The 14500-nt window shown below is 36.5% G+C and overlaps 1 protein-coding gene across 3 annotated transcripts in view; it reads right to left on the reverse strand.

The window, feature by feature from the left end:
* Nucleotides 1-14500, reverse strand: part of ANKIB1 (ankyrin repeat and IBR domain containing 1) — a 139214-nt gene that overhangs the window by 40183 nt on the left and 84531 nt on the right. For all 3 annotated transcript variants that reach the window (XM_037066072.1, XM_037066071.1, XM_037066070.1), the window contains exons 6-7: nt 7502-7710; nt 6214-6302 (exon numbers count right to left, since the gene is read on the reverse strand). In XM_037066072.1, the coding sequence (XP_036921967.1) occupies nt 6214-6302; nt 7502-7710 (298 nt within the window). The remainder of the gene's footprint in view (nt 1-6213; nt 6303-7501; nt 7711-14500) is intronic.

The following is a 14500-nucleotide window of genomic DNA, read 5'->3' on the forward strand; positions in this document are numbered from 1 at the left end:
CCCCCTCCCACCCCCCTGTTTCTAACCCTCCATGTGTTCTTCATTTCTGTGGTTCCACTCCTGATCTAGCTGTCCTCTTGGTTTGCTTTTGTTTTAGGTGTGGTTATTAATAACTGTGAGTTTGCTGTCCTTTCACTGTTAATATTTTTCATCTTCTTTTTCTTATATAAATCCCTTTAACATTTCATATAATAAGGGCTTGGTGATGATGAACTCCTTGAACTTGACCTTATCTGAGAAGCACTTTATCTGTCCTTCCATTCTAAATGAAAAGTTTTGCTGGATAGAGCAATCTTGGCTGTAGGTCTTTGGATTTCATGACTTGGAATACTTCTTTCCAGCCCCTTCTTGCCTATAACGTCTCTTTTGAGAAATCCACTGACAGTCTGATGGGTACTCCTTTGTAGGTGACTGTCCCCTTATCTCTTGCTGTTTCTAGAATTCTCTCCTTCATTTTAGTCTTGGCTAATGTAATGATGATGTGCCTTGGTGTGTTCCTTCTTGCGTCCAACTTCTTGGGGACTCTCTGAGCATCCTGGATTTCCTGGAAGTCTATTTCCTCTGCCAGATTGGGGAAGTTCTCCTTTATTATTTGTTCAAATAAATTTTCCACTTGTGGCTGTTTCTTTCCCCCTTCTGGTACCCCTATAATTCGGATGTTGGAACGTTTAAAGATGTCCTGGAGGTTCCTAAGTCTCTCCTCATTTTTTGGAATTCTCATTTCTTCATTCCTTTCTGGTGGGATGTTTCGTTCTTCCTTCTGGTCCATTCCATTGATTTGAGTCCCAGTTTCCTTTCCATCACTATTGGTTTCCTGGACATCTTCCTTATTTTCAATTAGTTTAGCCTTCATATGTTCCTCTAATTTGTGACTATAATCAACCAGTTCTGTGAGCATCCTGATAAACAGTGTCTTAAACTGTGCTTCTAAGAGGCTGGCAATCTCTCAGTCACTTAGAGTTATGGGCTCTGGGACTTTGAGTTCTTCTTGAGCTATATTTGGGGCTGTTCGTGCCTGTTACATATCAGGATCAGAGCCCTAGGTGTTCACCAGAGCAGGGCAACTCAGTCGCTGGGTTGTGACATTGTATGTGGGGGCAGGGTCAAAGAGGAACAATGATGTCCTGTCTGCCATCTCCTGACGCAGCTGCCACAGGTGTGGCAGCTTCCACCGTCACTGGCTCACACGTTTCGTCCCACTGCATGCGAGTGTGCCACCACCGTCAGCCCTCGCCCACTGAGGCCTGCGTCATCTGTCTCACTGTGCACGAATGTGTGACCGCGGTCAGTCTGCCCCACACCCTGACTGGATCCGGGCCACTTGTGCGCCTAGGTCGGGGGATCTGTCCTGCCCCACCCTGCTCTGCTGCTGGCTCCACCCCTCTTACCATCCCCGTTGAACGGTTAGTGGTTGTCGGACTTCCGTATAATTCAATTTTCTGTTTTTTGGCTGAGTCTTTGTTCTCCAAACCTTTGTTGTATTCAAACTTGGTTGTGGGAGAAGGCACAGTGTTTCCACCTATGCCTCCATCTTGGCGGAAGTCCCTGATAAACTACTTTTGAAAATGAATAAATCTGGTATGTTAAGGAAAAAAGTTGAGAGTATTTGTTGACAATGATAAAATTCTAACCTTCAAACAGAACTTAGAATTTAAAAAAATTCTCATTTGCTATTGTGAGCTTCACAGGTTCCCAATATTTAGAGACTTTTCTGGAGACTGGTATCAACTAATGTGACTTTTTACTATATTTATGTATAGTATAAAATACGTTAACATTGGAAGATCTGAATAACCCAGTAAACTAATATTTTCCAAATGATGTTACAAAACCATGCAAGAACAAAGAGCACTGAAAAGTGCAACACGGACCAATGGATTTTAATGTAAGAGTTTAAAAGTCCATTGATGTGGTTTTAGATTTTCCACTGCAATTAACCATTAAGAAACTACTACTTGTTGGATTTTAATGTATATCAAAGAGTATCCACACTTCTCTGAATATTTCTCTAATTTCATCTGCACATCAGTGTGAGGCCAGATTTTCTTTATATGTTTGACCAAGGCAATATTGTGTAATAAGAATACAGCTGCCTTCTATTAAGCAAGACATTAAAGAGATTTCCAAAAAGAAAGAACAATACCACTCTCCTGATTTACTTCCATTTTAATGGAAGTAGTTATTATTCATAGTAAATATTATTTATGTTAACAGACAATGGGTTTATTATTATTGTTATTTTTAAAGATTTATTTATTTATTTATTTATAGAGGGGAAGGGAAGGAGAGAGGAAGAGAAATATCAATGTATGGTTGCCTCTCGTGAGTCCCCTGCTGGGAACTGGCCTGCAACCCAGGCATGTGCCCTGACTGGGAATCGAACCGCGATCATGTGGTTTGCAGGCCCGTGCTCAATCCACTGAGCTACACCAGCCAGGACAGGTTTATTATTTCAAAGTGATTAAAAATATTAATTTCACAGTGCTTATTTCTAACATAGTATACATGGAAAGGTATCGCCTACATAAACAGAAGCTCTTTAGAATCTTCAACAACTTTTAAAAGTGTAAAGGGATCTTGAGACTAAAAGAGAAGTGCTAATTGTAGAGTTCCTTTTTCATATAATAGGAATCTCTTAATTTTAGTTATGAAGAGGTTCCCTAGGAAGTTGGACATAATTTATCTTACACAATCATGTGTAGCTTAACAAGGAGGAAGAGTCTGAAGAGTGAGTCAACCAGTGATTTCCCCCTTGTGTGAACATTGTGGGGTGCACTTACCTAAACTTAGATGGTGCAGCCTACTGCACACCTAGGCTACATGGTAAGTCTAGTGCTCCTAGGCTGCACACCTGTGCAGCAAGTAGTACTGAATATTACAAGCAATTGTAACATAATGGTAAATATTTGTATATCCAAGAATAGAAAGGGCACAGTAAAAATACAGTATAAAAGATAAAAAGTGTGCACCTGTGTGTGCACACATTGAGGGGAAGGGGGGTGCTGTGGAGGGAGGTGACTCTGGAGAAAGAGTAGATGTCAGGAGGAAGGAGAGGGGAAGAGAGAGGAGGAAGGAAGTGAGGGGGAAAGAAAGGAAGAGCAGAGAGCCAAACAGACCCAAAGAGATGAAGCTTGGGATGAAAACAGTAAGAGGGAGAGGAAGAAGAGAGAAGAGAGGGAGGAGAGAGAAAAAAAGGACTGGGAGAAAAGATAAAGAGAAATGAGGAAAGGGGAATGAGTCTGTGTGTGTGTGTGTGCATGCATGTGTGGGTGCGCAGCAGGGGGACAGCATGCTACATCTCAACGACTTAAACCACCCACAGCGGGCAATAAATCTGACATCATAGTTGGGCTGAAGGGTTCAGCCTTTCCTTCTAGCATTGCAAACAAACTTTTTCTTAAAGTCCGTGATAATATTAAGGGACCCCTTTCATATACTGAATATGTGGTTCTTCATCGATCAAAACATGGTTACGTGGCACATGGCTGCAGGCTCCAGACAGGGTGCACAACTTGCTTAGACACAGTTAATATTATGAAGATGTTTTAAATTTTTTTATTTTAAATGCATCAGAGCAAATTTCATTACCTCTGGGGAATTAAATGACAGAACTGAGAGGACCTCACTGAAGACAGAATTTCTCTGTGAGCTATGCTTTTAACCCTCATTCAAATACAATTTCCACTAAATTTCCAAGCAGAACATAGAGTTAATGAATGTTAGTGAAAGAGAAATCTGGGACAAACTTCACTTATACTTTTATCTTGTAGGTCAGCTTCACAGATTATATCCTAGATAGGTTTCTCTGCTTCTTACCATGCTTAGGATAAAAATAATTAGCATTTATTGATTGTTCCTGTTCCAAGCATTTTACATATATGAAGCCATTTAACACTAAACTGACAATAATCTATTAAGTATTTACTATCATCACCATTTTATAGATTACAAGATTGAGGCACAACACAGTTACCACTGAACTAAATCAACAACCAATAAGTAGGAGGAAGAATATTCTAGGTTGGGTAGAGAACAATAATTTCCCTTTCATTTAAGCTCTTGGCACAGATGCTTCAAAGCGTCTGGTTGGACTGATGAGATAGGGTGTAGGGAATTCCAAGATAAATGGAGAGGTTTTCAAGCTATCTAAGGACCTTTAAAAATTCTTCCTCGCTTCTTAGACAGAGGGGTGTCTTTTCTATATGCCTATGAGATATGAAAAGACTGCAATCAATTTAAAAATGACTTGATACCAACATATGAATCACCCAACCTGAAACTTGTTTTACTGGTGCTTGATTTGGCAAGAACTGCCTGGCAGGAATGTGTAGGAAAATTCTAGGTAGGCTGATAAGGTACCGTGGAAAACAATAATTAGATCTTCCAAGTTTAAATCTTACCATTAACCTCTTATCCAGGCTAGTCTGTGAAGACTATGTATGGGAGACAATTTCTGTGACAAGAGTTAGGTAAGAAAGGTCAAGGAAGTTGAAAAAAATTTCAAGTAAATCCCTGGCAGAGGGAGAGGCGTGTGTCTGCGTTTTCACATAAAAACCAAGGTCAACAGTAGCAATCCTGGTAGAACCGAGGTAATACTTCCTAATACAATACAGTTACCGACTCACTTTGGATTGTGAGCTCTGATCCTTGCCAATTAGTTTAGCTGCATCAACTGTACTGATTGGATCCTATGTAATTAGACTCTGAATAGAGTCTAGGCTATATTTTAAAATAAACAGTCAGATATTTTTATTTAGTCTTTTTTTAAAAAGCACTATTTTTTTCCCTCTAAACAAAATCTTGCTTCATATTCTGATTTGGAAACAAGATAAGATGTATGTAAATGAAGCTAGAGTGACAGAAAAGAGATCAGTGTTGCCTGGAGAGTAAAGGGAGAAGGTGGCAGTGGGAGATAAGAGGACGAAAAAGAAGGGCTGGAGGGATTTTGAGGAGAAATGAGAAAAATTTGGGGGATGATGGATATAGCCATTATCTTGATTGTGGTAATGGTTCATGGGTATATACATATGCCAAAGCTAATCAAATGAAATATTTTAAATATGTGGTTTACTGTATGTGAATCACACCCCAACACAATTGTTTAATTTGCTTATGTTCTTGCTCTCTCACTCAAAGTAGTATTCCCCAGCTCTCTGAACTTGATATGCAACACTCCATTAAAAAAATAGTTTGAGCCCTGGCTGGAGTAGCTCAGTGGATTGAGTACAGGCCTGCAAACCAGAGGATCACGGTTCAATTCCCAGTCAGGGCACATGACTGGGTTGCAGGCCAGTTCCCTGCAGGCCAACTCCCAGCAGGGGACGCACAAAAGGCAACCATACACTGATGTTTCTCTCCTTCTCTCCTTCCCCTCTAAAGATAAATAAATAAATAAAATCTTTTAAAAAAATAGTTTGAAAACTTCTAATTTCTAAGATTTCCTTAAATACTAATGACATGCTTTGCTTAGATCATCAATCAGCAGATTATGTGTCTCCAGAGAAAACATGATGCTGTATTGCTCATTATACTGATCTTCATTTCGTTCATAAACCTCTCCTGAGAAGTGCAACATTACAGCAGAGTTAATGGATGTGAGAAAAGTATAAATCTTGGCAAGGTACTAAGAAGAATAAACATGAGAAGCAAAGTAAGTTTTCCACTTGTAATATATACCCAAGCATGCCTAGCAGAAACATTTAACAACATAAAAAAGCCTAGGTAAAATCTGGAGTACTTTCATGACATATTTTGAGAAGCCAAATCATTCAACAAACATCAAAATTTGAATCGATTAAGGGGGAATTTTAAACACTCACATTCTTAGAGATTTTCAAGGCTATTTGCTTCTCACACAAAATTCAAAGAAAGCATAAAATAGATGCTTAAAAATTCTTGGAATACATTAGGTGTAGGCTTGAAATTTATATGTAATATAAATTAAGATATTAAGAACATGTATTTACATATACCTGCTTTGTTCCATAAACTACCTTACATTAAGCTAAATAACACTAATTACTAAATTAAAGAATTTTACTAACTTAATGATGAGAAAATGTTAAAATTTAAAAAAATTCTTCCTTAGTAAAGTATAATATACTTCAGCATAGCTTTGTAATCTACATCATTAAATATTGAAAGCAAACAATTCTATTACCAAATCAGAGTGATATCATGCAGTAACAAATACTAAGCTGCATATATACTCACGACTCCCAACATCCTCTACAAAAGTCATGTCCACAGGGCATATCCACTGGGTCTTCAAATACAGAAATACTGCACATACAGATGTCACACTGGAAATTAAGAAGGGAAATGATTTAAACAAAGTCATATGTTAAAGTCATATGCTGACTAATACATTCATTTGTTTATTAGTTTAAGGCAAAAATACTAGTCTAGTAAATATAAAAAGTTAGTGTTTCAAAGTTGTAAGGGTGAGTTAAATTTAGTGAGCCTACCTTTGAATAACAAGATGCCTACTTCATTATAAATGATTGTGAGATTTAAATGTTTCAATGCAAAACTCTAACTCTTACATTTGAAATGTATGTATTTATTACATTAATCAGTGAGTATGTATTTGGAAAAGGAAGTACAAAACCCAAATCATTATTACCTATTCACGTCAAGATCAAATTGCCCATTTCAAAATACCCACTTCAATATTATGTCCTTCATCCTACACTCACCCCAGAAAATCTAGAAAAGCAGAGTATCTGTTTTTTCACATAGCAACTCAGGGTATTCACAGTAGCAATGTAAGGATTTCTACCCAGGGAACTCAGCTATAAAACTATGTATCTTCTAAACAATGACTTAGTAGAAGCAAACTTTATAATGTTACAAATGCAAATTACAAAAGTAGAAATCTGTTTTCAAAGGAGGCCTAGATAAAATCTGGAGAACTTTTATCACATATTTTGAGTGGCTGAATCATTCAACAAACATCAAGCTATCCTGTAACAGTACACCAATGTCATGCCAATTAAAAATGCAGATGAAGGCAACACTGTTTCTAATAACATTTTTATGAAAATGTATCTAGAGGACAAACTCCAAAGGCTTTATGAAAACATACATAATTATCTAGGTAGTATAAATGTCTTGAAGAAAATATAAAACATGTTTTCATATTCTTGGTTTAAAGTGCCTATCACGGTATCAACTTTCAATATTTCAGTATGGTGTTTAAAAACTCCAAGTTGCCAGAATTTTAACTGGAAATACAGTAGGTGGTTTTCCTAAGCTCTTTTATGTTTTCTGTTTTGAAATAACAAAAGAAAACCTTCGTTTTTCAGTCTGTAATTCTGAGACCACAAAAATATTCTGTGATAACAAATATTTACCAAAATGTGAGTGAAATAATGGAACCCTTTAAGAAAGGTATAGGATTTGATTACAAGAATATGGCTAGAGGGTCTATGAAACAATTTTAAATAATTAAAAAGTTAAATACAAAACTATGGGAAGCACACTGAACAACAAACCATACCAAACTGGTGTCCAAATCCCCAGGAGATAAACTAATTTCATCGGGAGAGGTGACAGAAGAGCGTGTGGTTCTTGGAGTCCGTGGCGAAGGGAGCGTGTCCCAGGCATTGCACCCACTTGGCGGCGGAGTTGGCATTTGAACACCTGATCGTTGGCAGCAGTTCTCTGGGTTGGACATCCAAGCTTCAAGTAATTTCTCCCTGTCCCAGTCTTTAAGAAAAATGGAATGAATATCAGCTCTCAAAAAACAGAATATATGGTGTTTTAAGAGCTTCCTAATAATAAAACAAAGTGAGGATAAGTTAAAGGGATATAGGCCATCCAAGAAAAAAAATTATTCATATAAAGTAGTCATTGCAAATGACTACTCAGGTATGTTATATCATTAATATTTCTTTAAATTTTATTTTAATTGTTGTTCAAGAACAGAATTTAAACTTTTATAATCTAGCATGGATTATAACCTCATATGTAACAATATAGTTAAAATTTCCAGTCATCTTTACTACTAATAAGAAAAGGTGGTTTACTTTGAAATTACTAAATTCTTGTTGGCACAGGGTGAGGTAGCTGTTTTATTATTTCAAGAAAAATATGCAATTCTGCAGTTATCCTCACTGGTGTCAAGTGGTAAAATGATTATACAGTTTACTATAAACATGTCTAAATGCCAACAAGTCCTAAAATCATTTAATAAACAGCTTGAAAACAGAATGAACTTCTGAAGGGATTATAGTTATAAATAAAATTTTAGTAAGTCTGCATTAAGTGAGCTCCAATCTGACTGAACTACAAAAGATTACCTTACTATCAACACTTGTAACAGTCAAGCAAAGCATCATGGTACTATAAAGTCCACCGCCATGAAATCCTAACACTTTGAAATAATAAACTTATATATTTAATTGTCTTGCTAGGTGTTTTACACACATTATTTTATTTAAACTTTCAGTCATTATTTAGGTGACGTAACCAACACTCAGGGAAATTACATGACCTATCTAGCCTCACACAGATAGTGAGGGATTTGGAACCAATTTCTGTGACTCCAAAGTGTAATACAATAAAGTGCAGGGTCAGTAGTACTGCAGAGTCAATTATTTATCAGAGGCTCATTCTATAGAATGTTACAGTTCAAACATGAATAGCCATGGAAATTTTCTATACAAGACTTTTTTTCAATTGCCTTAAGTCAAACTACTTGATGGTTTAAACAGGATAATTATGACTGAGACATTCAATGACAAGAAAAGGAATGTATTTCCACCTATGTAAACCATATATGCACAGAAGTACAATGGAGAGATATGAGCAATTCTGTAAATTTACAGTATACCATGTGTAAGTCTGGGGAGATGGAAAATAAGACTGTAAATAGAGATTTGATTACAAAGAGTGAGAAAAATCCAACTGAAAAAACTACATGACTATATCCCAGAAAATGTTGCTAAATGGACCTCAGTGTTTTGAGGGCATTACTTAAAAAGTTAAAATTACTTTTCTTAGAAGAGTATAATTATTACCCTGATTGGTGTGGCTTAGTTGGTTAGGTATCATCCTGCAAAACAAAAGGTCATCAGTTCAATTCCTGGTCAGGGCACATGCCTGGGTTGCAGGCTTGGTCCCCGGTTGGGGCACATACAAGAGGCAACTGATGTTTCTCACAACAATGTTTCTCTCCTGCTCTTTCTCCCCCTTTCCCTTCTTTCTAAAAATAAATTTAAATAATCTTTTTAAAAAAGTATTATTTTTCAAAAGTCTCTATTATGTCACTTTTTGAAAAACTTTTACTTAAAGATTTCTTTACTTTTACAAAGAGGGGAACAGAGCAAGAAAGAGAGGGAGAGAACTATCAATGTGTGAGAGATCAATCAGTTACCTCTCATATACCCCCCAACTGGGAATCTGGCCCACAACCCAAGCATGTGCCCTGATCAGGAATCGAACCCATGACCTTTGGGTTCACAGGCCAGTGCTCAAACCACTGAGCCACACCAGCCAGGCTATTATGTCTTCAAAAAATTTTTGATTTTAGAGAGTGGGGGTGAAGGAAGGCAGGAGGGAGAAAGAGAGAAACACTGATTTGTCATTCCACTTCTTGATGCATTTATTGGTTGATTCTTGTATGTGTGCCCTGATCAGGGATCAAACTGCAACCTTGGCATATCAAGACGATACTCTGCCTGAACTACCTGTCCAGGCTTCATTACGTCATCTTCAAATATCACTTTAATAAAGGAATAAAATTAACTACTGTAATTCATATAGAGATATTAAGTATGCTAAATTTTAGTCTTATCTACTACAAATATTTTCAGCAAAAATTCTGTTTGGTTTCCATCACGTCATTCATTGAGCAAATCCTTACTGAATACCTTTTATGAGCTGTGCATTGTGCCAGGCAGTAGGAATACAATGGAAGGAGAGAATAGGCACAATTCCTGCCCTCATGGACCTTATACTCTAATAAGAAGGAACACATTAGGTAAATCCAATGTATTTTAAAAACAATCATCAATGTCAGAAGGGACATGAAGAAGAAAGAAGTAGAGAGATCAGAGAAGGTGACTCTGGGAAAATGGTGTGGAGTAGATATCCGAAGGACTTAATTAGGTAAAAAGGAGAGGGCAAGACATTCTAGAATGGTGGTACATAGCATGTCCAAAGTCTTTTTGGTGGCATCCTCGTGAAATCAATAATAAAGTCAATGTACCTGGGGCACGGAGACCAAGTGGAAGCACTGTGTGTGATGGGGTTGAATAGGTCATGCAGGACTTTATTTAATTACACTGCTACTATTAGTTTAGGAGTGACAGAAGTCAGTGAAGAGTTGGGCATAGAGTCAGGAAAGGCAGGTTTTCACAGTTGCATTCGAAAGGATGAGTATGGAAAACAAACAAAGGAAGAAACTGGATAGGGCAAGAATGGATGACCAGAGGGCAGGCAACTGGGTCGCACAAGTGAAAGATGATGGCAGCTAGGGCAAGGTGGTTGGTTGCAGTATAGACGAAAAGAAAGGGGCAAGTTTACAATTTGAGAGGTGAAACCGACAATTTTGTGAAAATAAGACACGGGGTCAGAAGGAGAGGAAATGTCAAAGTTAGTGTCCTGGGTTTACTTGGTTGGCTGGTGCTGCCATCTATGTAAATAGGAAACACCAGAGAATCAGGTGTAGGTGGAAGAGCACGATTTTTAGTCTCGGATATGATGAGTTTAAGGTGCTTTTGAGATATACTAGATGTGTTTCTTTTTAAATTTATTTTAAATTAAATTTATTGGGGTGACATTAGTTAATAAAATCATAGGCTTCAAGTGCACAATTCTATGATATATCATCTGTACATTGCAATTTATGCCCACCGCCCAAAGACCAATCTTCCCTGTTTTTAAATAGGCAGTTGAACATAAGGGTATAACATGCATAAAAAAGGTGTAGTTTAGAGGGAGAAATCTATTACCTATAGAAGCCCTGGGAGAAGATACCATTTTGTAAGAAGAGAGTCGAGTGAGAAGTTGTGGACTACCAATGTTTAACTGTCTATAAAAGATCATGAGCTTTAAAAATACTTCAATATAAGTTTACTCTAAGCACAAGCAAAATTAGCCTTGGTCTCAGATTTTGTACATTTTACTTATTTTCTCATTAGGTAGTATTCAATTACATAATTTACTTTTATTACTGAGGAAATACTCAGAGAATGACCTTTGTATTCTTAACAGAGTCCTCCTTAAAATTCAATTACTACTTAGCAAATAGTGCCACACATTTTTGTCTTCTGCTTAATCAAGATCAACTTCATTACTTTAGGACTAAATTTGACAGTAGATAATACAATCCTCAAATCTATTCTTCCGGTTTAAAGCTGAATGAATGTTACCAAGGATACAATCTATAAATCTTCCAAATAGTTCAGTTTAATAGCTCTGAAACAGAGCAGGTCCTGGTATTGAAAGCAAATAGTGTAAATTTTAGCTCTGTACACTGTCATTTTATTCACTAACATCATTTATCTTGGTACATCTTACTTAATTATCAAATGTCACTGATATTACCTAAACAATATAGATGTCCACTTGAAACCTGTATTAGCCTTCATCTTATGCCTTCAGAGGGAAATTAAATACAGAACTCTGAAGTTATCCAGAAACTTATCACAGAATAGACAAAAGCTAAGTAGGAAAAAATCAATTATATATCACTTTATTTGAATTGACCCCTATTATGTGAAAGAAATAACTTAAAGAAATATCAAGTGTGAAAACAGATTTGATCATTTAATAACCGCTGATGATATAATGTGTAAACAAACAGAGATAAAAATGCTTCTTTTAATTACAATGATATTACTGATAAAGTTAACCTTAGATTCTATATAATACTGTAACTTAAAGTTATCCTATATTATCTAACTGAATGTAGATACCTGTGGTAGAGATGGCTGTAGTACATAAAAATGCTACTCTGTTGCTTGCTGTTAAGTGTGGCCATATGTCTGCATTGTGACCAATGGAATATGTTCAGGAGTGTTGTATGCCACATACAAGACTGGCTCAAACTTCCACATGTATTTCTCCATGCACTTCCCACTTTCTGACTGGCTGATTGGAATGGAGATGTAATCCCCAGGAGATGACTCTTAGAAACCCGCTCTGGGTAAGATGCAAAGTCTCAATCAGTGAGGGCCCTGAATAAATGTGAGGAACAGAGTCCCTGTCCCACTCCTAATCATAGACAGAAACACTTTGGACTATTATATGATTATTAAATGTTTACTGTGTTTGAACTTACACTTCTATTTCAGCAGTTAGCCTACACTTACTAATACAACTGTCATGTCACAGCTCCACGCAAATGGACAGCTTCTACTTTACAGTCAGCTCTACATTATATTTAAATGTACTCTCTGTATTTAAAAGCTCAAGGATATACTTCCTGGTGCTGTGAAACTTACCCTAAAGAAATACAATTTAAAGTATTTTGCCTTTTTTTTACAAGTTTAAATATAATGACTGTTAAGCATTCTTACTGGCTAAAAATTAAATCTTTCATCTTTAAATTACATTATTTTAGTCCTGGCTGGTGTGACTCAGTAGATTGAGCACTGGCCTACAGACCAAAGAGTACTTACTGGGTTCAATTCCCAGTCAGGGCACATGCCTGGTTGCAGGCTAGGTCCCCAGTAGGGGATGCATGAGAGGCAACCACACACTGATGTTTTTCTCCCTCTCTTTCTCCCTTCCCCTCTCTCTAAAAATAAATAAATAAAATCTTTCCAAAAAAAAAAAATTCTATTATTTAAAACGCTATTTTGGAATTCTAATTTTCATTTTTGACTCAGGTCTAAAAATTTTTCAAAGGATTTACTCCAACTTTATAAAGATGGCAATGAGAAATGTATTTTATAATAAAAATGAATTTTAAAAAATGTAAAAGTAACATTTAGGTTTATTATCTATTCATTCTATTATTTCTGAACACAATATATGTCAGATATTGTAGAAACAAAAAGAAATAAAAGTTGCCCTCTAAGAGCTCCTAAGTTAATAGAGAGGAAAATCAAGTATATTATCATAATATTGTATTCTAAGTATATGACTCATATACGCACGGGATCTAATAGGAACAGACAGCAAGGATCTCAATGCAGACTTGGAACCAAATAAGTAACAAGTTCCTGAAAGAGGTGATTTCTAAAGACAAGTAAGGACAGTAAATAAAGAAATGGGTAGACTGACAGCCCAGTAAAGAAGCTTAGGTCATGAAAGTTGCTAGGGAGTTTGGGTGATTCTAAGTCTGTAGAGAGCAGTGAAGGGTTTTTCAGCAGGGAGTAAGAAGCTAAAATTTTCATTAAAAAACAGTCTAATAGCAATAAGAAAAATTAGTAGGGTGAAAGAGAAAAGGAAACATTGAAAACTAAGATTTGGGAGACTACAATTAAATGAGCAATAATGACGGCCTGAATTTAAAAGTTGGTCGCAGTGGGAACAGGAACAACTAGGGAAGGTAGGAGAAGGATGAGAGACACTTAGGAAGAGAAATGGGCAGACCAGGGCCAAATGCACTGGAAATGGAGGAGTCAAGTATGACTTTCCAGTTTTTGGCTGGGCAATTAGATAAATTTTGGTGCCCATGTATCAAGACAGTGAGAGAAATGATGAATTCAGGTGTAAACATCCTTAAATTGAGAAAAATTTAAACAGGCATTTCGGAAACAGCCTCAAATACCTTACTAAAGTCAGGTGCAGATACACTCTGCTGTTCAGGTGGTGAAACCATTGGTTTAATTAGTTAAATGTGCGTAGCTGTGTTTCTCAAAGCGCTCACTCAGCAGGCTTGTTTACAACCCCTTTATTTATGCCTTAGCCTCACCTAATGACTTAAGACTCTCTGGAATTAATCCTAGGAAACTGTGGTTAGTTTCCCAGGCAATTCTTATTCACACTAAAAGTTGAGAGTTACTGATATATAAAGTGGAAAAGAGTGTCAAGTACAGAATCACAAAAAATATCAGTATTAAACGCAGCAATTCTGGAGGGTTTTATACCAGCTAATTCACAGTGGTGATCAACAGATGATGAAATATGAGTTTTAAATTTTCTTCTGATTAAAAGATAATATGAAGAATTCTGGAAGTTGACATTCCATTTTAGTATAGATGTGATTAAGACTTATAGTTAAAATCAACAGGAAAGCCTTAAAACGACTGGACCTTTTTCTTTTTAAGAATAATTTTTAAATCAGAAAAAATTGTCTTTGAAACAAACCAAATGTCAAATATCAAGTGTGCAACGAGAGGGTCCATCTCCACATGTGACAACTCCCAGAATGACTCTGTAAGTGTCAAAATTTACAACAAGCTGAATACTTTTCCTAAAGTAAGTAATGTCCTCAAAACATCAAACAAACAAACCTTAAGAGGGATAGTATATTCTTGTGTTGACTCTACAATTTCACTTTGTGCATTTCATGGTGAGAAACAGCTTTTACATAAATTAAATT

Source organism: Sturnira hondurensis, unplaced genomic scaffold, assembly GCF_014824575.4.
Source record: "Sturnira hondurensis isolate 20B ecotype Veracruz unplaced genomic scaffold, ASM1482457v3 Scaffold0016462, whole genome shotgun sequence".
Taxonomy (NCBI): Eukaryota; Metazoa; Chordata; class Mammalia; order Chiroptera; family Phyllostomidae; genus Sturnira; species Sturnira hondurensis.